Source organism: Elgaria multicarinata, chromosome 5, assembly GCF_023053635.1.
Source record: "Elgaria multicarinata webbii isolate HBS135686 ecotype San Diego chromosome 5, rElgMul1.1.pri, whole genome shotgun sequence".
Taxonomy (NCBI): domain Eukaryota; kingdom Metazoa; phylum Chordata; class Lepidosauria; order Squamata; family Anguidae; genus Elgaria; species Elgaria multicarinata.
In genome coordinates this window covers 19,698,033-19,721,488 of record NC_086175.1, presented here as the reverse complement: position 1 = coordinate 19,721,488, position 23,456 = coordinate 19,698,033, and the positions used below count along the sequence as shown (strand labels likewise).

General features: G+C 40.5%; 1 protein-coding gene across 2 annotated transcripts in view; it reads left to right on the top strand.

Annotated features, from left to right (window-relative positions):
* The first annotated feature begins 2,501 nt into the window (after positions 1-2,501).
* DACH1 (dachshund family transcription factor 1) overlaps positions 2,502-23,456 on the top strand; it is a 408,166-nt gene continuing 387,211 nt past the window's right edge. For both annotated transcript variants that reach the window (XM_063125997.1, XM_063125996.1), the window contains exon 1: positions 2,502-3,235. In XM_063125997.1, the coding sequence (XP_062982067.1) occupies positions 2,502-3,235 (734 nt within the window). The remainder of the gene's footprint in view (positions 3,236-23,456) is intronic.

The following is a 23,456-nucleotide window of genomic DNA, read 5'->3' as shown; positions in this document are numbered from 1 at the left end:
AAAAATATTTTTATTGCCCCCCCCACCTCTAGTTTTTAGGATTACTTAAATATGTGCAGCGGAGAGAGCAGCTTCCTGCTAGGCAGGCTCCTTGTAACTCTTTTAAGAGTCATGTATCATAAACAATTGGGCCCTAAGGCAAGTATTGATCCTTCTCTCACACTTGCGAAAGCGCTGGCTGGGGGCTTGCCGTAGGTCGGAGCTGCTTCGTCCCCACCCCCTCTACGCCCTGATTGGCTTTGCCACCCGTGCGGCAATTTTCCAGAGGACTCCAATAGCGAAGGCTCACATGTCAATTGCCGCCCCCCCCCCCCCACTCTGTACGTCCAAACTAATCGGCTGCAGACTTGCTGCTAAGGGCTGAGCCGCAAGTAGGAAGAAGTTTTCCAGGCCAGTCTCTTGGTGGAGTACGACCCACTAAGCATTAAGGGCTTTGGAGTCCTGTTGTTTTCAGTGGAAGGGTGTCTCCGAAAGGTAGGGCGCGAGCTAGGCGAAACAGCGCACGAGGATTTACACACATGCGTATTTACTCAGAAGTAATCGCTACCCATTTCCAAGCGATCTCAGCCTTGATCACACGGAGTCACCTGTTGGTCGCGCAGCGCTGCCTAAACCACTCTGGGTTTTTGAACGGTTGCAAAGTAACTTCACTCCTGGTTTGTTACACTGGAGCAACTCCCCCCCCCACCCCCACTAAACCGTAAAGCCCTCAAGTAATTCATGCCACAGAGGCAATCTGCCAACGAGGACATCCACATTAAAATTGGGGATTCTTCAGAGAGTGCCTCGCTAATAGGAGAGCGAGAGAAGAGTGGGGGGGGGGGGTAAGGAAGATAGGCCTTGATCGAAGCTTATAGGCGAACATCTGCCCACTTCTATATGTCTACCCCGCCAGCTTTTCGCTTTGAGAATCCTTTCCCACAACAGATGTTATTTCTCAACTGCGTTAAATGTAAGTACCTTGGGCTCTTTGATCCATAAATGCCTATTATTTTCCGGAAATGCTATATATATTCCCCTCCTTTCTTCTTCGAGCGCTTCACGTTTCATCCCAGCCTTCACTTCACACAACAAAGCGGTGGGATAAGTTGCGATAATTATGACGCTTCCCTTCCCAGTCTTATGAATATATATACAACTTCCAGCCCTTCCTTGCTCTCTGGAGCCCCCCGCCCCTCTCTCTCTCTCACACACAGCTTGCTCTCACCTCCTGCCCGTCCACTTTAGTTTGGAAATAATGTTTCTTTGAAAATAGTAGGTAAATAAAAAAAATTAGAAAAAGGAGGCGTGGGAAACAGAAAACCCTCCTTCCCTCCGCTTTTGGGTGGCTCTTTTTTTGGGGGGGGAGGGGGCAATTTGTGGTTTCAGGTCCGCTATCTGATTCCTTTCCCGAATCAATTTAAAACATGTTCTGGTTTCTCTATCAACATGTTGATAAGCGCCTGCTGCTCTGCCCCCCCTCCCCCGATTGGGGCGGCGGGGGGGGGAATAGAAAAAAAAGGGAATTGGAAAATTACAGAGCTCTTCTCTGATGGGATGAAACGTGAAACATGTAATCTAACGGTTTCAAGGGGGGGAGGGAGAGATGTCTCCCCGTGTGTCTCCCTTTCTCTCCCCCCCTCTCCGTCTCTCTCTCTCTCTTTTGCTCTAGGTTCCTGGTTGGATAATTTAGGTTAATACCAGCGAGGGAGGCTTGGGCTGCTTCAAAGGGTATTTCAAGTTGCCGGAGCTCCGCCCCTTTCTCTGTACCGTGTGACAACAACAACTCGTCCACGTCCAGAGAGCGAGAGAGGCTGGAGCCGCGGTGGTAGCAGCAGCAGCAGCAGCGCAGCCGCCAGCACCAAAGCAGTCCTCGCCGCCAGCGCCTTCTTCCAGCTTCGCTTCTTTTCTTTCTTTTTCCCCGTCTCCCCTCCCCACTCCGCGCCCTCTTGGCCAACCTTTTTGCTCAATGCCCTGGCAGGAGGAGGAGGGGGGGAACTCCTGCCGTACACCGCAGCCCGCCTCCTTCCTCTTTTAAGTAGGTGCTAGAGGAGGGGAGGAAAGAGAGAGAGAGAGAGGAGATACCACAAACCAAGCACCCCTCCCCTTCTCTCGCGCGTTTTCTCCGCGTCTCCGAGCCCTCTTCAGCACCACTTTCCAAAAGCAGACTTCTCGCTTCTCTTCAGTTGCTGCCGGGACACTTCGGCGCTGCTCCACTTTCTCCCTCTCTCCCTCCTTACCCCACCCCACCCGCCTCCCTCGCGCGCACTCCCACTTCGCGCGCTCCCCACCCCTCGCCCAACTTGGCTTCTTTAAAACCTCTCCACGCTTTCTCCGGGACGCGCGAGGGGGCCAACTTTCCTCCCTCTGTACCTCTTCCCTTTCCCAAAGGCAGAGTAACTCCAACCTCCCCGCGCCGCTTTATTTCTCCCGGTTTTTCCCCCCTTCTCCTGAAGGGGTGGGTGGGTGGAGGTAGGGGTGGGGGGAGGCGGACTGCTGCTGCCGCCGCGTCTAATGTGACCATGGCTGTCCCGGCTCCTTTAATCCCTCCGACCCAGCTGGTGCCCCCTCAGCCGCCCATCTCCACTTCAGCCGCCTGCACCACCACCACCAGCACCAGCACCTCCTCCGCTGCCTCTCCCCCGGCCAGCGCGCCTTCCACGGCGGCCTCGGCAGTAGCAGCCTCTTCGGGGACAAACCTATTCCGCCCGGAGCCTGTCGTAGCGGCGGCGGTAGCGGCGGCGGCGGCAACAGCCACCTCCAGCAACGGAGGCGGGGAGAGCAATTGCAACGCCAGTTTGGGCACCGGCAGCGCTTCCAGCAGCGGCGGCGGCGGCGGAGCCTCCAACGTAGGCGGCGGCGGCGGCGGCGGCTCCTCTACCCCCAGCGCCGGCACTTCAGGCAGCGTGCCGGGCAAGCCGGTGTACTCGACCCCTTCGCCGGTGGAGAACACGCCTCAGAACAACGAGTGCAAGATGGTGGACCTGCGGGGAGCCAAGGTGGCCTCCTTCACGGTGGAGGGCTGCGAGCTCATCTGCCTGCCGCAGGCGTTCGACCTCTTCCTCAAGCACTTGGTGGGCGGCTTGCACACGGTCTACACCAAACTCAAGCGCCTGGAGATCACGCCCGTCGTGTGCAACGTGGAGCAGGTCCGGATCCTCAGGGGCTTGGGCGCCATCCAGCCTGGCGTCAACCGCTGCAAGCTCATCTCCAGGAAGGATTTCGAGACCCTTTACAACGACTGCACCAACGCAAGGTAGGGGGGAAAAATGAAAAAAAAAATGGGGGGGGGGAAGGAAAATGTGTGCGCCTCTCACACGCTTTGCACAGCTACTAAAGACCCCCGAGCTTATCCCTAATACGCACACACTTTCTCAGAGTGCCTCTAGGGCGAACCCTGCCTTTTCTGCTGACTGTGAACACGTGCAGCTCGACCCTAAGCGTGTTTTGACTCAAAAAGTTCAGTGGGGCTTTACAGATCGATCCTCTTTATGTTGACACTCGGAAATGAGTCCCACTTGTTTTAGCTGGGCTTACTCCCAAGTAAGTGTACGCAGAATTGCAGTTCTGCTTTCCTGGAAGGGATTTTAGGGTTGCACAGTTTAAGGAAGAAGTCCCTTTGAAGTCCCTGCCACCTCTTCCTTTAAGCAGCCTTGGAAGGGGAGGGTGAGAAGGAAGAGTGAGACGCTTTAATGCAGCCATGAACACGCAGGCCTGGTGTCTAGTTGGCAAACTCTGTGATGCTCAGGGTGCATGGAAGTCCAATCCTCCTTCTTACAGTGTTGCACAAGTGGAGGGCTAGCTGTGGGGTGGCGGTGGGGGAGCAGGGGAGGAAAGGCACTTTGCACCTGCACAGGGGCATCTTTCCAGCCGATTCTGCAGGTGTTGGGAAAGAAACTTCTGTTTCAAATGATGCAGGAAAATAGCACATGGGATTCGTAGCACTGAAAAAAACAACTGGCTTCAGAATTGAGTCCTTGAAGCTTTGACTGGACTTCACAACCGTATCCAAGAGACACCACAAATCTTCTGATTCTAAAGGCCTTTCTTTAAAAAAAAATCCAAATGTTTTTAGTTTTAAAACCATATGTTTTATTCCTTCCTCTAGACAAGAAGGGGATATAGCCTAGTCAGCAGGGAGAAGGGAACAATCGCTGAGTATGTTTGTTTCTTTTCGGGACACACATTTCACTACTTACCCATCTTGTACACATTTGCTTGGAATGGTGATTATGCATTACTTCTGTACCACCAATAGGATGCTGCCAGGCCCTGAAAGTAGGCCCTGTTGACATCAAAGTTTCACAACACATGCTCTTAGGATTGTAGTGCTGAACACCTAACTTAGACATAAGAGTAGGGTTTTCTTTACTGCTTTGATGCATGTTTCCTTAGAGTGATGATTCTAATTTTGAGTGGTTTTGGAGAATCATCTCACAATTAGGGTGTGGGATTTATTAAAGTGGAATAACATATGTGTCACGTGGAGGTAGGTGTGGGATGCTCTCAGCAAAGATCTCTCTTCTTAGAGACACTTAATTATCATGTTAAAACATTCTCAGGTTTTTCCCCTCACACAAACTAAGCTGATGACACCCTGAATGGTTAGAAAAAGAACCCTTATTCTTGGGAACAGAAGAGAGCTCTTGAATACCAGGACTGATTTAAACTTTTAAACTCATGTCTCTAAACCACCAAGAAAATGGGTGATAATAAATCAACATTGTATTATTCTAATTTATATGATGTTTGCTATATAAATTAAAACATAGTGGTTTATGATTGAATATAAGCTTTACACTACCTAGGAGCATAATCCAAAACCTCTAATCTTGCAGCCCAGATGACTTTTGCAGTACAGCATGTGTAAAACTGAGGGGAACGTGTGTAAAACTACGTCTTTCTGTATAGCTCTTTTTACATATGAAGGATGCTAAGCAAGACCACTTACTTGAAGACTAAGTGCTCACAGTTTCCAGAAACTGGGTATTACTGGGCAGAGGGACTTTTCCATAAGATAGAAGATAAATGTCTATGCTGTTTGGCTGGCAATTTACATATGTCCATGCTGTTTGGCTGGCAATTTAATATTCAAAATTTGCATAATAGTAAATGCAACACACTTTTTTGTCATAGTAGTAGTAGTAGTAGTAGTAGTAAAGCTTTATTGTTCCAACCCATGGTTACAACAATAAAAACAATACCAAAACAAATCATACATACAAGGTCAGAAATTTTGCTCTATACATTTGAGCTGCAAGAGTGAAGTTGGACAATGCCAATATGACAGTCTTTGTCATATTAATAATACTTGACTTTAGCAAGTTGCAGACATTTTTAATCCTGTTTCAGTTTTAAGAGAGTGTATAGACTAATACTTTTGTTTAGTTTTACATTCAGATTTCGTTTTAAATTAGAACATTTTTAAAGATACTGAATTAAAAACAACAAAAATGTGTAGTTGTCTTGAGTGACTAGTTGAGTTATCCTTACACAGTGAAACACACACACACACACACACACAGAACATTCCCTTTCCCAGTTTCAGTGCAATCATATGTGTGTCTTCTAAAAAGTAAGTTGATTCATTTTAATGGGACTTATTCCCAGGTAAGCGTGTAAAGGATTGCCAGACTTGTTGAAATTAAACAGGAAAAAGTAGGAACAAATATTTTGTCTTGATGTTTCTCCAACTCCTCTGGATAAAAAGGAAGTGGAAGATCCTCTTAAGGAAATACACATTGGGACAGTAGAGTGTAAGTGAGCCTTGTCTTTTTAGTTCTGCCTAACTCATCCAGTTAGTATAGTCCTGGTCTTTCATTAACTAATGGATGTATATGAATGTTAAGAAATGGCAAAGGTCCATTTTCAATAGGTGTATGAGAAATGCCAAAGACACTTTTTGCCTTAGTTCTTTGAGTTGTAAGCAAAGGAGACAATTCTGCTATCCCTTTATTTTACTGGCTAAAACTCTGTGTAACTCAGAGGCTTGCTTGGTCTCAGTCATTGAAAGTTTGTCCAATGAAAACTTGTTGAAACAAGATAATTTTGCGTTTGTGTGAACCACTTATTCCTTTGCCACCTGAGATTTTATGCCACATTGTTCCCAGGGCCATCTGCAGCCACCCAGAATCCACCCTCATAGCTTCCTTGATCTCACTAGTAAATGCAATACAGCATCAGGTAGTGAACAAGCTCCCCCTTTCTGCCAACTGGAGAGTAGGTAACCGAGGGGAAAAGAGAGTAAAGAAGACTTGTCTAAATGGGTTGTTCTGTTGGCAAAAATCAGACGTTGCGAAGCAGTGTGTAGTAAAATTTACCTTCGGGATGCATAGCAGGACATTGGTACATCTCACCTTTCTACCTCCAGAGGGTCAAAATAAGTTAGACAAAGGGATCTCGTGAAAATTTCCATTTGGGACAAGTGAGGGCTGGGAGAGCAGAGGGACGAAATCTGACAAAAGTGGACATCCCTATTGTTGAAATAACAATCTGTTTTAGAAGTGAAAGTTCAAGTCGGAGGGCATTAGCATTGATTCTGTTGGCTTTAGGATGGAGGGGGGAGGGAAGCATTCCTGATTAGGTAAAAACAAAAGAAATAACAGTAATGAAATGTTTACTACAGAGCAGTCTAGTTCTCTGGTGAAGATCTTTTGACTTCGTGTGAAACTTTAGATCATATTTGTTAAACCGTTGCCGGTTATGCTTTCCCCTGTTTAAAGATGTATAATTCCTACCCATGAATAATTTGGGCTTGCTTTGCTTTATCTTTGCCTTTTGTTCACCTTCTTTTGTAATTGTTGGTTAAGGCTGTGTTCTTTCAGTCTCACTGAAGTAAGTTGGAATAGAAAAGATTATTTTTAAAGAGGGAGGAAAGAAACACTGTACAGTTTTTTTTTCTTGTTTTTACACTGAGGGTTTTGGATGTTCAGCTGGATCAACCAAATATGGAAAAATAATGTCTGCAAAAGCATCAAACATTGTAAACAACATATTGCTTCGTGTGCAAGTTGAGCGCTTTAAAAAAATGTGATGTTGTCGAGTATTTGATATCAACAATGATTAAAAATGAATCCTTTGTATGACTGAAGACAAAACCTTTGAACTTCCATGGAGCTGTAGCATGATTTTGGAACATGTAGTGCAAACCTATGCATACTTTCTCAGAAGTCAGACCCAGTGGGAGGCTTCCTCACTAGTAAGTGTGACTAAGGTTTCAGCCTTAAAGTGGCATCTCACTACATCTTTCAGTAGTTTTAAGTGCTTGCTCGATTTTAAACCAAAATGGATTAATATATTTATTCAGATACGTTTGAATCTGATAAACTGCACTGTCTATAAACTAAGCAAATAAGTTTATTGAAAAATCCTTGAGTAAACAAGTATAAGTAAAAAAAGTGTTTTCAACAAGTTGGGATCAAAGGGATTCCACATAAATATATAGGATTACATTTTTATTGAATGCTTTCCCCTTTTTGATACATTTCAGTTTTCAGACACAAACACTCCTCTATCTGACAGTCTACATTTATTTTGGAAACTGGCTGTCTCTGTCATCACTAGGTTGCTTTATCACTGGATTGCAATGTGTGGCTTTTTAAATGAAAAATGAATATTTATGGCAGAGATAAAATGTAATTTTCAAAGTAGTAAACATACAATTGTTATGTATATGTCACAGTAAGTTGACAACTTGAACAACATCTTTTCTTTGTAGCTGTGGTTGTGAGGCAATTGATGCTAACCATTTAGTCAAGGCTAATATACTGTTTAATCAAATGGTATTTCAAGAAAGCTATTAATTTGTTGTGAATAATAATCTAATTTGGGTCCTCTTTAATGTTTTGATTCATTAGTCATCAATTGCTATGAAGTACTTATAACAGCTTATCTGTATAAAAAGTGACATCCTTTTAAAAAAGAGTAGCCATGTGACTTATAAACAAAGTGTCTGATTTACAATGTCTTATTTAAGTAAAGTGCTTGCCCTCATGTGGAGTGCCTGCGCAATGATGTACTGCTATATTTTTAAAGGGATGTAAGGATATTTTGTGAATATTAACAAACGCTGCTTAGAAAAATTAATTGCATTTTAACATGCATTTGTGAATGGAGGTACATCTCATATACAAATATTTTTATAATCCCAACTAAGAATTGTTTCTCATTTTTATGTACCTCTAAATTGTGTGATGCTAAGTTCTACACACATATGAACATATGTAGTAGTTCTGTACTCAGATATGTAGAAACAGGGTTTTCGCTAGATTATGTTCCTGTCACCAGTGCAACATGGTAAATTATTGAAGCTCATTTTGTTTTCCTATCCATAATGTCATCTTTTTCTTTACTAAGCAATTGACGATGGTTCAAATCTATGCTCTAGGTACAATTTAAACATCCAAATAATACTGGCACAGAGTTGGTTGGGTACGATTAAAAGAAAATATAAGTGCTAAAAGGTGATAAGTAGCAAAATAAATAGGGAACAGAAATGAAAAATCAGGCTAGAATCAAATGGATAGATCAGTCTGCAGATCATGCATGCAAAAGCACTTGGGTTTAGGATAATTTACAGTCCAGTCCTGTGTAGGCATATTTGGAAATAAGTCCTACTGAGTTTAGTAGGACTTATTTCCTAGTAAGTGTGCTTAGGGGATTGCACTCCCAGTGATACCACCAGTCTGAGTACTCCAGTTAAGTTCTTAAATCCAAATACTCTGATTTAATTAAGTCGTGAATTGTGGCTGCCTGTCAGCTTTCTTGAATGATGACCAGTATGAGCCCCAGTGTGTTATGCGGCTAAACTTGTTATTTCTTGGAATATTAGATTTACTAATTAGTTTCAGAACTCTTGTATTTTATGAATTCTGCTATAATACAATCTTCATCTTCTTCAGTTGGCATAGCTTTTGGATCAGGCCCATGCAAATGCAGATTTCTTGCTTAACCTTTTGCTGATCTTACATGACAACTAAAGTAAAAGCGAGGAATTGCTGGTGACGTTCACAAGTTCTTCTTTTAGGAATGAGAACTAATGGTTTTTTTTGGAGTACAGCATATCAGGAGGTCATAGAAATAGGTCTTTCTTCCCAAAGTTTTTTTTTGCGGGGGTGGGGGAATCAAAGAGAAGCCAAGATTACATACTATTTCATTGTGTTTAGGATAGTTCAGTATATTTTCTTTAATTAAAAGTTAAAATGCCTTTCTGTCCAAATTGTATACTCAAATTTATACATTTATGTAATTTATGGAACAGACACTTTTTCCTGGAAGACACTTAATGAGATGTAACTCTAAAGCTATGTGTGTTCCTAGATTTATGAGTAAAGATGATAGCTATAAGGGCAACATTTAAAGAATAAGAATGATTACAAAATCATGTTCCATCATTGCCATTCTTTATTTTTATAGCATTTTTACTATACTAGGAGTTGTATTTTTTTCATTTTGGATGCATTCCATTTGGATTCAGAACACAAATTGAACAATGAACATAATTATAAAGTTGATTAAAATGTTTACAGTGCAATCCAGTACATATCTACTCAGAAGTAAGACCCATAGAGTTAAGTGAGACTTACTCCCAGGTAAATGGGTTTTGGATTACATCCTTAATTTCTGATATTTAGCATTCTAGTGGAATTATTTACCATTTTCCACTTACTGGTTTTTGCAGTGAAATAAATATATTTTCATGATTCTTTGAAGAATCATGATTGCAGACTTTCTCAACCATTCAAGTGATCAGTTTCAGACATATTTTGTATTCATCATTTTATTATAAAAATAATACAGATATCATTAATAATGACATTAAGGCCCAATGTGTACACTTCCTCTATTTACACTTGATAAGATTTTTTAAAAGGTAAATGTAATTTTGAGAAGCAACCAATATAATACACAATCAATATATTTAGGAGAAATCAGAGACAAAAAGTTGCTGGTTTGGTTGCCTGCCAGTATGTGGTATCTATGATCAAATTTAAATTTGTGGTCATAACCCACTTTTCTATTTTTCACATATTTTTTTCCAGGGCAAACTATCCACTCTATTGAATCTTACACATACTGAATATATTGATATTTAGGGCAAAAATTAAATACAGTTGATAGTATATTATAAGGTTTAGACAAAAAAATAACACTACTATGTCTGGTTTTAATGGTGAGAATTCAAAGTATTTGTTTATTTATTGCATTTTTATTCCACCCAATAGCTGAAGCTCTCTATGCAAATTGCTAATATGTAGATTTTATTTTGTATGTTTAATGGTATGTGCTTGAATGTGCACATACCTACTGAGGTTAAATAGTGTGGTATATATTCTGAACTGTCTGCAAAAGTTTCTGATTATTTAATATTTGTCTTGTATTGTGTGCTCTTTTTTTCTTTTTTTTGCACTTGACTATATCATTCCAAATTCTACTGACTCACTGTCTGATATTTGTTGCATATGTGTCATGCTTAATTTGTAACCTATGATGGAAGTGGAGATATTGCATCATTTCAGCTTGGTTTTCTTTCCTCTGGAATTATTTTATTGATTTATAAAGTTATCACAGCAATGTTTTCAATCTAGTGCCAGGCAAAATACTTCATTTTTATGTAAATATTTCTTACGGTGTGAAAATGAGGATGCAGTGAAAATAATGGTTGCACTTAATATGACAGAAATAGTAAGAACTAACAGGAACTAACGCTATAATAAATTTTAAAAAATCCAAACTATCAAACACTCAGCTGTCAGTTTGAAGCCACAGGGGTGGTACAAATGGTATCAAATTAAGTTTGTTAATCATTGGTTATTTAAAACCAATACTTTTGCCATCTGCTTTACATTCCATTCATGGTTTTACAAATATTTCCATACAAGCCTTTGCAAAGCAAGTCCTGTGCATGTACAATGACCCCCTCCCCCAGTCTAATCTCTAGCTTTGAAGCAGTAACATAATGTGGGCTGACAAAACATAAATTGATGATAGGATTTAAGTTGCATAAATACATGCTTACGTGACAAGAGTTGTCTGCAAAAAGCCAATATCTGCTGCATGATAAATTTGCAGATATTTCTTGAGATCCTGTAACAAAGAAGCTTTTAGTCTTCTGTTAAGTATTTTATATACATAGAAAGTATTTCATGATTTGATTTGAAGGAATTTAGCCAGAAGTTTAGCATCAATCAGAAATTTTGCTCATGTAGCCAGTCCTAAGCACTTTTATTTGGAGTTCAGTAGGACGTAGTTTCAAGTAAATGTGCGTAAGATTGCTGTCTTGATTTTTTCATTCTTAATGTATCTGATAGTGTTTTTATCAGTGTCAATTGATGGAACTCAGTTATATAGCTTATGATTGATTGTGTGTTCAGTAAGTAGTTTCATCTTTCCCTATGTATTTTTCTGCTTGTCACCCTGATTCAGTCCAGTTAAATTTAGGCTTAAATCCAAGTACTTCTATGAATTAACTGAGTTGTGTTCTGTGTTGACAGTATTCTAACCTTAGTTGCGAATTTAGTGGTGAATAGAGGACTTTTCTTATGATTATACATTTTAGTTTCAGTGAGGATTTATATTTCCAGCCATTATACAAAAAACAGTCCCACTTTTTAAAATGCCCCATGCATATGTGAAGCACTGGAGAAATGGATCCAAAATGATTACGTATCTTTTATTTTACGGTGTGTCAACTCTTTTAAAAGTATTTTAACAATTTATGGTCAGTGATGTGAAAACCTTTCAGTTGACATTGGTTAAAACTAACATTCATTTATTTTTATTTTATTGTTTAGTTTGAGGGTTTTCTTGTTATTTGTACCTGTCATTTGGGATCTTCCTACTTTTACTCGTGTACAGTTGTCATTGTTCTCAACTGAAACTATAGGAGTGTAAAATTACAATATTCATTCTTAAGCACATCTACATGAATGTAAGTTCCACTGGATTCAATCAACTTCATTCCCAAGGGAAAGCCTTTTAGGATTGCAGTATTGTATGATTCTCTGTTAAACTTTGGAAATAAATTCTGCCAACTTTAGTGTTGTGAATTATTATTTGTTTTAACTATGATACAGTGCAGTTGGTCTTTGGAGGTGAAGTTGGCAAAAGTTGGTGAGGAAGAAGAGAAGCATAATTTTTGTCAAAAATATATAAGTGATACAATTTTATGTATGGGCTCATCTACACCAAGCAGGATATTCCACTATGAAAGCGGTATGAAAGCAGTATATAAAAGGCAAAAGCCACGCTACTGCTTTATAGCAGTATTGCAATGCACTGACAACTGTTGGGGCCCATATACCACTTTCATAGTGTTATATCCTGCTTGGTGTAGATGTGTCATGGGCCCCAACAGCTGTCAGTGCACTTCAGTACGACTATAAAGCAGTAGTGTCGATCCTGCAGTGCACTTAAATACCGCCATAAAGCACTAGTGTGGCTCCTACTTTTTATACACTGCTTTCATACCACTTTCCTAGTGGAATATCCTGCTTGGTGTAGATGAGCCCAATGTTTCACTGTAAAAATTATTTACCAGTCAAGTAACTGGATGCAATGTCCCTTTTGTACCATATACTGTTGGGAAGGTCAGTCTCCTTTAGAAAAATGATGTGCTACTGTCACAAAACTTATGCTCTCTCTCTCTACTTTTAAATAGTAATCCAATTTAGCCAAACAGTTGTACATAACCTATGTGCAGTTCACCCTGAATGAATGTTTTTAAGGCTAACATTGCTTTCTGTTATTTGGATAAATGCGGCTGAAGTTAAAGTTGCTAAAACCAGCACAATAATCTCAAAGAATTAAGGCTTTCTTGCTTAATTACTTCTCTTTTCCCTAGTCTTGCTAGGGATAATAGTTTAGGTTTGTTGCTAAGTATCTTGCTAAGTAATGAGGTTGGAGAGTGAAGAGGCCACAGCCACTACAAATGTTTTAATATATCTGGCGTATCTGTGATACCTTAAAGTAAAGGCTTAGGGGCACATGCTTGAACAGAATAACTTGTAGAGGTGCCAGAGCAATTGTAAAAAGAAAGAAAGAAAAAAGCCTGTGCATTTATAAAGCCCCAAGAAAAGACAAATTGCACACATTTTAACTTCTTTAAATGTATACCACTATTTAAAACGCTTTGCATAATATACTGTACTGGTTAATTTATTTGATTAGCTTATAATTGAGAAGATTTTTAACACTCTTGGAATAATTTTGCCTTCTTAGACATTTTAAAGCTTAAAAAATATGTATACTGTGATTTTTAATGTGCCATAGACGCATGTTTGATAGTTTTATGATTTTTTAAAGTTCACCAGAAAAAAAGTGTATTAAATTGCAGTTGCCTTTCAGATGCAGATTAATCATAAAATCAATTTTGTTTTTCATGAACTTAAAAGAGAAGGTCATAATACCATTTAAAAGTTGTTATAGTTAAAATAAATAAACCCTAGCTTCTGTTGTTACAGAACTTCCTATTATACTAGAAAATGACATGGTGAATGTTTTGGCCAGCAGGATACCCAAATTACCTGCAGTTGTAGTTGTTTAGAAGCAGTGGTGGCAGGGAATTTTTCAGAAATTAACCCATTGCAACATTGCATCTCCTTTTCATCTCTCTCCCCCCCCCCCCCCCAAATCCATTCACTTAAGACAGTGGTTTTATAACTTTTAACGTATTTCCACACGGACTTGTCTAGTAAGGAATCCCTGTGCATTTTCCACAGAAACCCTGTGCTTTATAAATGTATGGGGCATGTTCTGGAGCGCTTGGTCAGCTCATACAGAGCACTGCCCAATCTTGTCAGGCCTCATTGTTGCTCTGGGTGAGGTTAGAGTACACACTGGAATTCACTAATACTATTGTACTAGATTTGGATGAAGTACAGACTACTTCTTGAGCCATAGTAGGAGTCTAGGATGCTGTGCTACTTAGGATATTGTGTCTATATGTGATTCAAATACCATAATCCAGGGGTCCCCAAAGCAACACCCGTGGAGATTTCCAATGGTGCTCATAACACTCTCCACTTCCTTCCACCGTCAAAATTTTATTTTAATAAAAAAATTTGAAAACATTTAGGGTGCCAGGTTCTTCGTCCTGATCATAAATCTGCCACTGATCATGTATTCGGCAGGAAGAGAAGGAAAGAGTTGCTTCTTGGCCCCACCCAGGCTTCTTCCATCTACATAGACCTTTCCCCTTTGCTCTTTTTCTATCTGTCCATTCAGCCTCTAGTCTTGTTTTTTCTCTCCACCCAACCCCTTTCTTCACTTTCCCTCTCTTTCCCCTCCCTAGCCTTTTTTCTCTACCTTCCTAGTCTTGCTCTTACTCTCCCACTCACCCCTTTATCTTGCTGTTTGACTCTACTTCCTGCATGTATCCTCATTATTTCTTCTCCTTCCCAGCCTCTAGCCTTGCTATTTTTCTCCCCACCACCTCTTCTGACTATCAAGACCACCACAGCATCATATACTCCATGGAAGCCATTTTGTTGTGGCAACCCTAGGTCCAGAAAATTTCTAAAATTTCCAGAGGTGTCCACTGGTTCAGAAAGGCTGGGGAAACCTGCAATAATATTTGTCCACATCTGCCTAAAATGGCTAAACTTTCTTAATGTATAATAGCTGGCAATTATTTTCTTTTTCACCTTGCCCTAACAGATATATATATCTTGAAAAATTGCATATGCACCAATGGAAGCTCTTTTTCTATCTTTCTGTCTCAGGGCCTAAGACAGTAAATATTGCCTGCTCCAAAGAGTGTTTATGGTACTTTATTATAATTGAAACTTCTATTCTGCCACAACCCATAGGCTAATCTCATGGTGGCAGAAGGAGAACCCAGCTCTGACGTATGTTCAGTGGAGTGCCATTGTTCAGACTGGCAATTAAGTAAGTTCTTACAAAGCTTATTTAAGATATGTCTTTTAGAGTACCAAAACCCAGGGAAGCATAATCTTTTGAGGTTTAAGAATTTTCTCGCTTCAGTCCTAGGTTCAAAACAGATGAGTGCTTCACTTGACAAGTTAAATATTGAGGAAATATAACTGGAATATGAGCAATAAACACTTTTCCAGTCTTGCCCTGTCCTGGACGGGGTTGCACTCCCCCTAAAGGATCAGGTCCGTAGTTTGGGGGTGCTCTTGGATCCAGAACTGTCACTTGAGCTACAGGTGAACTCAGTGGCAAAGAGCACCTTTTATCAGCTCAGGCTGATATACCAGCTGCGCCCTTATCTGGACAGAGATAGCTTAGCTACAGTTATCCATGCTCTGATAACCTCTCGTTTGGATTACTGCAATGCGTTATACGTGGGGCTGCCTTTGAAAACGGTCCGGAAACTTCAACTGGTGCAAAACAGGGCAGCAAGGTTATTAACAGGGACTGGCCGGCGAGATCACATTACGCCAGTCCTTTTACAACTTCATTGGCTGCCAGTCCAGGTCCGGGCCCAATTCAAAGTGCTAGTATTGACATTTAAAGCCCTAAACGGTTTGGGGCCAGGTTATCTGAAGGAACGCCTCCTCCCATATGTACCTGCCCGGACCTTAAGATCATCTACAGGGGCCCTTCTCCGTGAGCCCCTGCCAAAGGAAGTGAGGCAGGTGGCTACTAGGAGGAGGGCTTTCTCCGCTGTGGCACCCCGGTTGTGGAATGAGCTCCCCAGAGAGGTCCGCCTGGCGCCTACAATGTACTCCTTTCGTCATCAGCTGAAGACCTTTTTATTCTCTCAGTATTTTAACATTTAAATTTAACTTAAATTTAAATTTTACTGTTTTAACTCTGTATTTTAATTTTATATCAATTTTGCTGTGTGGTTTTATCCTGGTTGCGCTTTTTATACTGTATTTCGTAATTGTGTTTTAACCTGTTGGGTGTTTTACTGTGGTTTTAATTTTTGTGAACCGCCCAGAGAGCTTCGGCTATTGGGCAGTATAAAAATGTAATAAATAAATAAATAAATAATACTCTGGTTTGGGTGTTTAATAACTGTAAGGCAGGTAAATAATGCCAAGCTGACATGTGGTATTCGGTAGCTAACAAAATACCACATAATAAGTTTATTGTTATTTAAAAGCTTTAAACAAAAATATAATACTTTCAATCCTGCCTAATCTAAACTCTCCACACACCAACCACCTCACTATCTTCACACCAATCCTAAATCCCTAGAATCCAAACACCTCAATAAACAATTCTCTCTCACTCACTCCTTAAACTCACATACCTCACAAACTCCCAATGTTCTCCTTATATACTCCTTTCCTCTCCCACCTATTACACCATAAAACACACCCACTCAGTTCTAATATTCCATACTTACTAGACATACTAATCTAGACTTATGCAAGATACTAAATTGTGGGGTAACGCCACAGTCTTGTCCATAGACCCCACCTGGTGTGTGGGCTTTTGACAGATGCCCAACTATGCCTACCTTTGATGCTGGCCTTGGCAGTGGGTAGGTCTGGAGTGGTGAAGGGCAGCATAAAAATAATTTAAATAAAGAAGCAACAGTGAAGACATTCGATTACACAGGTGTTACTTGGGCCTTAGCTAGACCTAAGTTTTATCCCGGGATTGTTCCGGGGTCATCCCTGTTCATGTAAATGACACACAGGATATCCCGGGAGCAGGCAGGGACGATCCCGGGATAAACCTTAGGTCTAGCTAAGGCCTTGATTGTATATATGTGTTGTCCTGTGATAATATTACTTTTCCTGAAATAGGCATATAGAAATTTATCATCATGAACTGTGCTACGATGCTTCAAAATGCCTAAAGACTCCAAGAGACAGAAACTTAACCTGCTTTTCTAAAACCATAGAAGTATATAAAGGCTAGTTTCTCCATGGGAATGTAATGAAAAATTTAACCCTAAATACTGAAGCCTTTTTGGCCAGATTTAATCAATCCCTCATGCCCATATCTGTCATATACTATATTCAGTCAATGAGGTCTTTTGGGAAACTTGCCTGGATTATATATTTCTAAATATTTAGCATTTCTATCACCACTGTTCTCAGGTTTTATACTATAAATTGGTGAGGCCAGTGTCTTTAGTCTCGCATCTCCCCGATGTAGTCCAGTTGCCAGAAGTATATATTGCTGCACAATTTAACCACCCTCATAGTTACTAGTGGTCTGGCACATAGGTACTAGCTCTTAGTAATTAGTGGTCTGGCTCCATAATAAAGATGGAACCATGTAGCAGTAGAAAGTATCTTGAGGTTGAATTGATTTAACAGACTCTTGTTTTCTTCAGCCCAGCATTGATTCAGTGTCCCGGGATGCACAATTAACATGGCTTGAATAAGCCATTGGTTCGTGCTGGGCACCATTTACTGTGTCATCCGAACCCGGGAAGTATGACTTGTTGGAGGGAGAAACATCCCTCAAAATACCCATGGGTTGTTTGGGGGTTATTTGTGCACATTGGTGAAAATTTTATCAGTTGTTACAGTTCTTTGCCCTCCAACAAGCCATGCTACCTTGGTTTGGATGACATGACAAGTTGCGCCAAGGTAAATGGTGCCCGGGATGTGGTGGCATCTGCTGTGGCTTCCTTTAGGACACCAAGAAGGGTAAAGAGTTGGTTCTTTCTAGCTGCAGATATGTCACAAGCAATAAACCAATGTGGACAAGTAGGCTAGTAAAAAGGACTAATATTCGTTATGGATTTGTTTTCAAAACTAGTTGAGATCAGATCAACAATAAGGTTTGTTAGGTACTATGTCCCTCTTGAACTTTCAGGCTGTAGAGGCTGAGGATGGTCAGGCAGGGCACCATAATTGAGATTATTAATAGAAATGTTATATTTGCATTTTATTGCATTTTGAATTTACTGTTACCCATTTCAGGCTCCTGTGGTGGTATGGATTTTAAATATATAATGCAGCGTAGTGAATGGTCAGTCCCTCTTCACTTACTTCTTCCCACTCTCTAGCATGCTGTTATGCCCACAGGATTCCTCAACTGCTGACTCCCTTCTTTGATAGCTGCACTCAGGCGAAGGCGAGGGCATGGATGGATTATGGTCTATATCTATTTAGATGTATTAATCCTCAGTTGTTAGAAAGTTACGTGTAGTTGTGCATAAGTCACAGTGTCAAGTGTAAAACCCTACATGAACAGTATATGGGGGTCTAACTGACCCCATAGTTTTTAAAACCTAAAATAACATTGGCCTAGTTTGCACATAATGCTAATTCATAATTAACCCATCTTGTTGCCTTATCCAGTGTTTATCTGGCAGATGATTGGAGCAATAAATCATGTTTTATTTTCTCAATCCCTAGGTTGTTTGTTTCCCTCCTCCTGTGCCTGCACCTTCTCTGTATCCCAAATGCCTTCTCAGTGCTGTTGTACTGCCATGTAGATTGGCTGGTTGTTTTTTTTACCACTTTTGCTTGCTGCCTCCGTAGCTTAGTGAGACAAGCCATGAACAGCCCACAGTTCTGGGTTCACACATTACAGCCCATAGTTTAAACAAGCCAGAGTTCACAATCCAACAACAAACCATGGGTCTCTTTCTAGGTTGTTTGTGGTTAGCAAACCATGGTTGTTAGCATGGTTAGTTTGCACAACACAACAACCCAGACTTCAATAACCAATACCATGTGTTAGCGTTAGGTGTTATAAACACACATATAGCATAATTTTGACATTTGTGTAACTGTAACAGTGCAGTAATCATAGGTTGTGAATTATCAGTAGCAACAACAATTAATCCTACAGAGCTTCTAGTGATAATGTACACACCGTGTGAGTAATCTATGCTCTGTGTGCAATCACCACATTTTGCAACTGCATGAATAGGACAGAAAACATCGGGTTTTCTGTCCTACCCAAAGAACATCTATGCTGTCATTGTGTCAACCACAGAGATGACATCTGCCCCTTCTCTTGTGTCATTAGTTCGGAAGCTGCCTCTCTTGACATTCCAGACAATATGGCCATGTCTCTAGTCTCAAGCAAGTGTTTGATCAACTTTAGATTCGGGTCTACTAGGAAGAGACATCTTTTGGAACACCACGGGGTGTCTCTAAGCAATACAAGCATTTAATTGTTATGTTTGAAAAACAAAAGCAAAAAACCAGGACCACCACTGGCTACTGTTGGTTTTTATATTTTCTGTAAGCCACTTGGAGAACCTTATGGGGCAAAAGCCAATGTTGTTAATGCATAAATAGTAAATGCATTTGAAAAGGTACCATCTGTTCACAGGTGTCTACACCCACCTTTGGTCTTATTATAATATTGAATTATCTCAGATTGCTATTTTTGTGTGCATTGGAGCAAGGGGAATCACTGTCATTTCTTTAGTACATGACTAACAAGTGTCAAATCTTTATGAACACCCCACTTCCCACCCCCATCAAATGCTGCTGTTTACAGGTCTGAATTTGTGGGCAAGGAAAGCTGGGGAAATTTATGGCTTGTTACTTTCGTTGTGCCAACCAGAGTAAGCCTTTTCTTAGCTAATTCCATGGCTAGTGGCACATTGGTGAAAATTTTATCCGTTGTTACAGTTCTTCTGGAATGTAATAAATGTCACGTTAGTTTATCAACCAGTATCTGGTCTAGATTTTTTTGCTGCTAGAAAAGCCTTATATAAGTCACCATTCAAAACATTTGAGGTGAAATTCAGTGTTGTGCAAGTGGATGTCGACTTGCACAATAGGACTTCTCCTTTTTCTCCTACTCCTATGCTGCCACCCCTCCCCCCCCAATTTGCTCTGGTGGGTCCAAATTTTGGGGTGCAAGGGGAGGAGAATCCATCCTGCCAATTGTATCTGTTCAGTTAGCACATGAAGATTGTTGGATCTTACCTGTTACGTTTTGGAATTGCAACAGAGCTGGAATTTTATATCAGTTAAATAATTTGGTTTCGGCTGGCATATACTGCCTTATTGGGCCCCTTCCACTGAATGGAGCTAATTATTAATCAACTGTAATATTATATAAGGCAGGAAGCACTGTGAGAGTATCAGAATTACTCAAAAACCTGGATTAGTAAGTTTTTAAAATAAAATTATAGCAGTAGTGGAGCTACCTGTTTTTTCCTAGGTCATAAGCAAGGTTCTAACTGGGAAAACATGTTTTAAAAACCAAGTTTGTAAGGAGATTTTATATACTGTTGGGTACTATTGACCCCTGATACAATTTGGTGTATTTTAGAAAAGTGAATAATTTGCCTATTCTGAAAATAAAGTTGTTTCCCGCCTTTTATGTTTCTTTCCCACATAAAATGGACAGAAGACGTTCTGAGCTAAATCTCGGCAAGCATTTTGTGAAGTCACTTTGACTCCTAACACCTTATGTGCATAGTTTTTCAGTTGCCCCAGTCACCCTAGTAGGGTTAGAATTAGCCCCCAAGTTGTAAAAGTAAAACATTACTTTTTCACTAAATTGAGGGAGCCACCGATACACACATGGGAATACTCCCCCCCACCATGGTTAAAGTCTACTAGAACACAGAGGTGTAGAAAACTGACAGAATAGTATTTTAATCCCCCACACCCACACACCCCATTGCAGTTAGGGTGCAGTTGACTACCGGACAATGAAAGGTTACACCTAGAAATCATAAATTGCACTCCTCATAACATTATGTTCTAATTCTTCACTTCATATGGAAATGCGATTGAATAAGGAAATCCTATGCCCTACCACCGTTTTGTCTTAGGTTGGAGCATTTTTCGAAGTTCAGTAATAAAATCATAGGCACAGCTTATCATGTTATTTTTATTGTCTTGGACTTGACTTGCATCATGTGTTGATGGTATCGAAGACCTGAGGGTGACTGGATAATTAGAGTTGATGAATGGATATGAAAATTGTGGCTGCAGCAGTGAGGTTGGTCTTTATAGCTTAAGACAGGGTATCATGCACTTCTAGTCATTCCTTTGACGGGTGGGTTGCATTTTCCTTTTTCCATCATCTACTTTCATGGAAATAAAATTGATTGAGAATGTAACAAGAGCCATGTTGGGTGTGACCAAAGGCCTATCTAGTCCGACATTTTGTTGCAGAGTAGACAACCAGATACCTAAGGGACAGCCCACAAGTAAGACATAGTGCAGTAGCACCTTCCCACTCAAGTTCCTCGTAAATTGATATACAAAGGTATATTGTCTCCAATACTGGAGGTAATATATAGCCATCATGACAAGTAACCATTGATAGCCTTACCATCTATGAATTGTGTAATCCCCTTTTAAAATTGTCCAAGTTGGTGGCCATCTTTATAGCTTGTGGTAGCAAATTCCATAGTTTAATTATGCAGCATGTAAAGATGTATACTCTTTTATGACCTCCCACAGTATCTATTTGAGGTGTGGTGACTAGAATGGTACACAGAATTCCAGGTGTGGTCACACCATAAATTTGTATAAGGCATGGATAGGAAACCTTATGCTGTGGACCTAATCGGGTCCACTGAGTTTTCTTATCTAGACTGCAGAGATGTGGGCTCCCACCCAGTAGTGGGGCTTGGGGAAGATATGTGGATAGGAACCCCCACTTAAAACAGAAAAGTGTGTATATTGAGATGATGCAGGTGCTGAACAAACTCAGTGTAGTTTGTTCAGTACTGCATCATAACATTGTGGTGACAGGGTAAAATCAAACCTAAGTTCTACTTAGAGTAAATGCATTGAAATAAATTGGACCTTAGTTAGTCATGACTAACTTATTTCCCATTCATTTCATTGAGCTACTCTAAGTAGGACTTTGGTTGGATTTTACCCATATGCTGAAAGGGTTTTAGACCTAACCCCCCCACCCCAGATGAGTTAAAAATAGTTTGTCTACCTTGCGTAAGCAATGGTTTGGCTGTCATATCTTGGCTTAAGCCAAAGTATGAATGGGATTTTGCCCACTTACATAGTCCCTTTGCTCTTCCCTTCATGACAGAAGCAGCCATACCTGGAAGCCTCTGACGTTTAACCATAATTTCTCATTTTGTCTGAGAAATTATGTCTTTAAACAGGGAGGTCATGATGATTCTTGGCACATCAGGGGTAACAAATCCCATCTTTCTGGGTTCTCGAAAACTTTGATTTCTTGTGCTAATTCCAAGTCTTCTTTTTCATAAGGTGGATTCAAATACTGAGAAATGGGCTAGCTCCAATTATGGCAGCTCGCTTGTAGACAAATTAGCCAATTCTTTTGGCAACATCAGGGCTTTTAACACTATAATTACTAACTCTGGAACAAGACAGGATATTAAACTACGATTTGAAATTCGTTAATCTCCTGTCTTGTCCCAAAGTTGGTAACTATAGTTAATGATTTGGATAAAACAGGAAACTAGGGTTAGTTAGTGGCTTCCTGGTTTGAGTGCCCATACCTTGATGAGAGGAGGAAAAGGACTGCATGCACTGGCGAAAGACTGGTTCATATGTCAGCTTAAACTGAGATATGATCGTCCAAATGCAACCTGTTTCTTTAATCAAATTGCTTGTACGACTAAAAACAAACAAACCCATGTTTATATGTGTTTAGAAATACTTCATAGCTAATGCATTCTTAACTCCTAAAAAATTTGAAGCCCCCCAAAATTATTTTTTGAGTAAGAACTACCTGCTCTCCAGATAGTTCTTACTACCTGGCACCATATATGTTCCATGAGATGTTGACCTAGGCAGGCTCCTGACAAAGGAGACAAGCCCAGAGCAGTGACTCATGGAGAGACATAACTGGAAGCCTTCCTTGATGGCAGGGAATTCTGCAAGTTCTGGTGCAATTAGATGAACCACAATAGTTGCAGAACTTCAGCAGAATTATTCAGCACAAACATATAGTCATTGAAAGGAAGCAAGGCCAGAACAGTGAATCTGCATGAGATAGCTGGCACCCTCCTCTCCAGGTGGAGACTTTGGGTTCGTAGAAGCCCTTTGATTTATTTCTTGTAGCACCCTAGTTTGCCCAGCTCACAGCTTGTAGTGATCTCAGATGCAAAATTTCAAAAAAGTGTTGCCAAAAGATATTGTAAGCCATTATGACCTTGTTTTTCTATGCAAGTGAGATACAGCAAGAAATACTGGAACACTTGCAGTTCTGCTGCAGATGATTTAATTTACTGTACATTAAAAATGAATATTGTGGCATCTTTGTGGGGGGGGAAGAGGTATGGGGGAGGAATGGGCCTTTTTAAAAAAGGGGTCATGGCAGTAAGGCTGTTTGTTTTCGACAAAAGTTGTTTGTGATTTCAGGTACTCATGGGAAATCTCTTGATCAGATTCACATCTGTTCCTGTCAAAGTGGGTGCTAAGATACCGGTCACCCAGCAACCATGTCCAAGAGGGAATTGGGCCGATAATAACTTCAAAAAGGAATGACAGATGCTAGATTAGGATGAAAGACAAAACGCATGAAAAATGAGCTTGTTAGAATAAAAAAATTGTTCAAGCACCTTCATGCAAATTAAATGAATATTGAACACTTGCATGCAGTAATTCCTGGTTTTCGCTTGATTG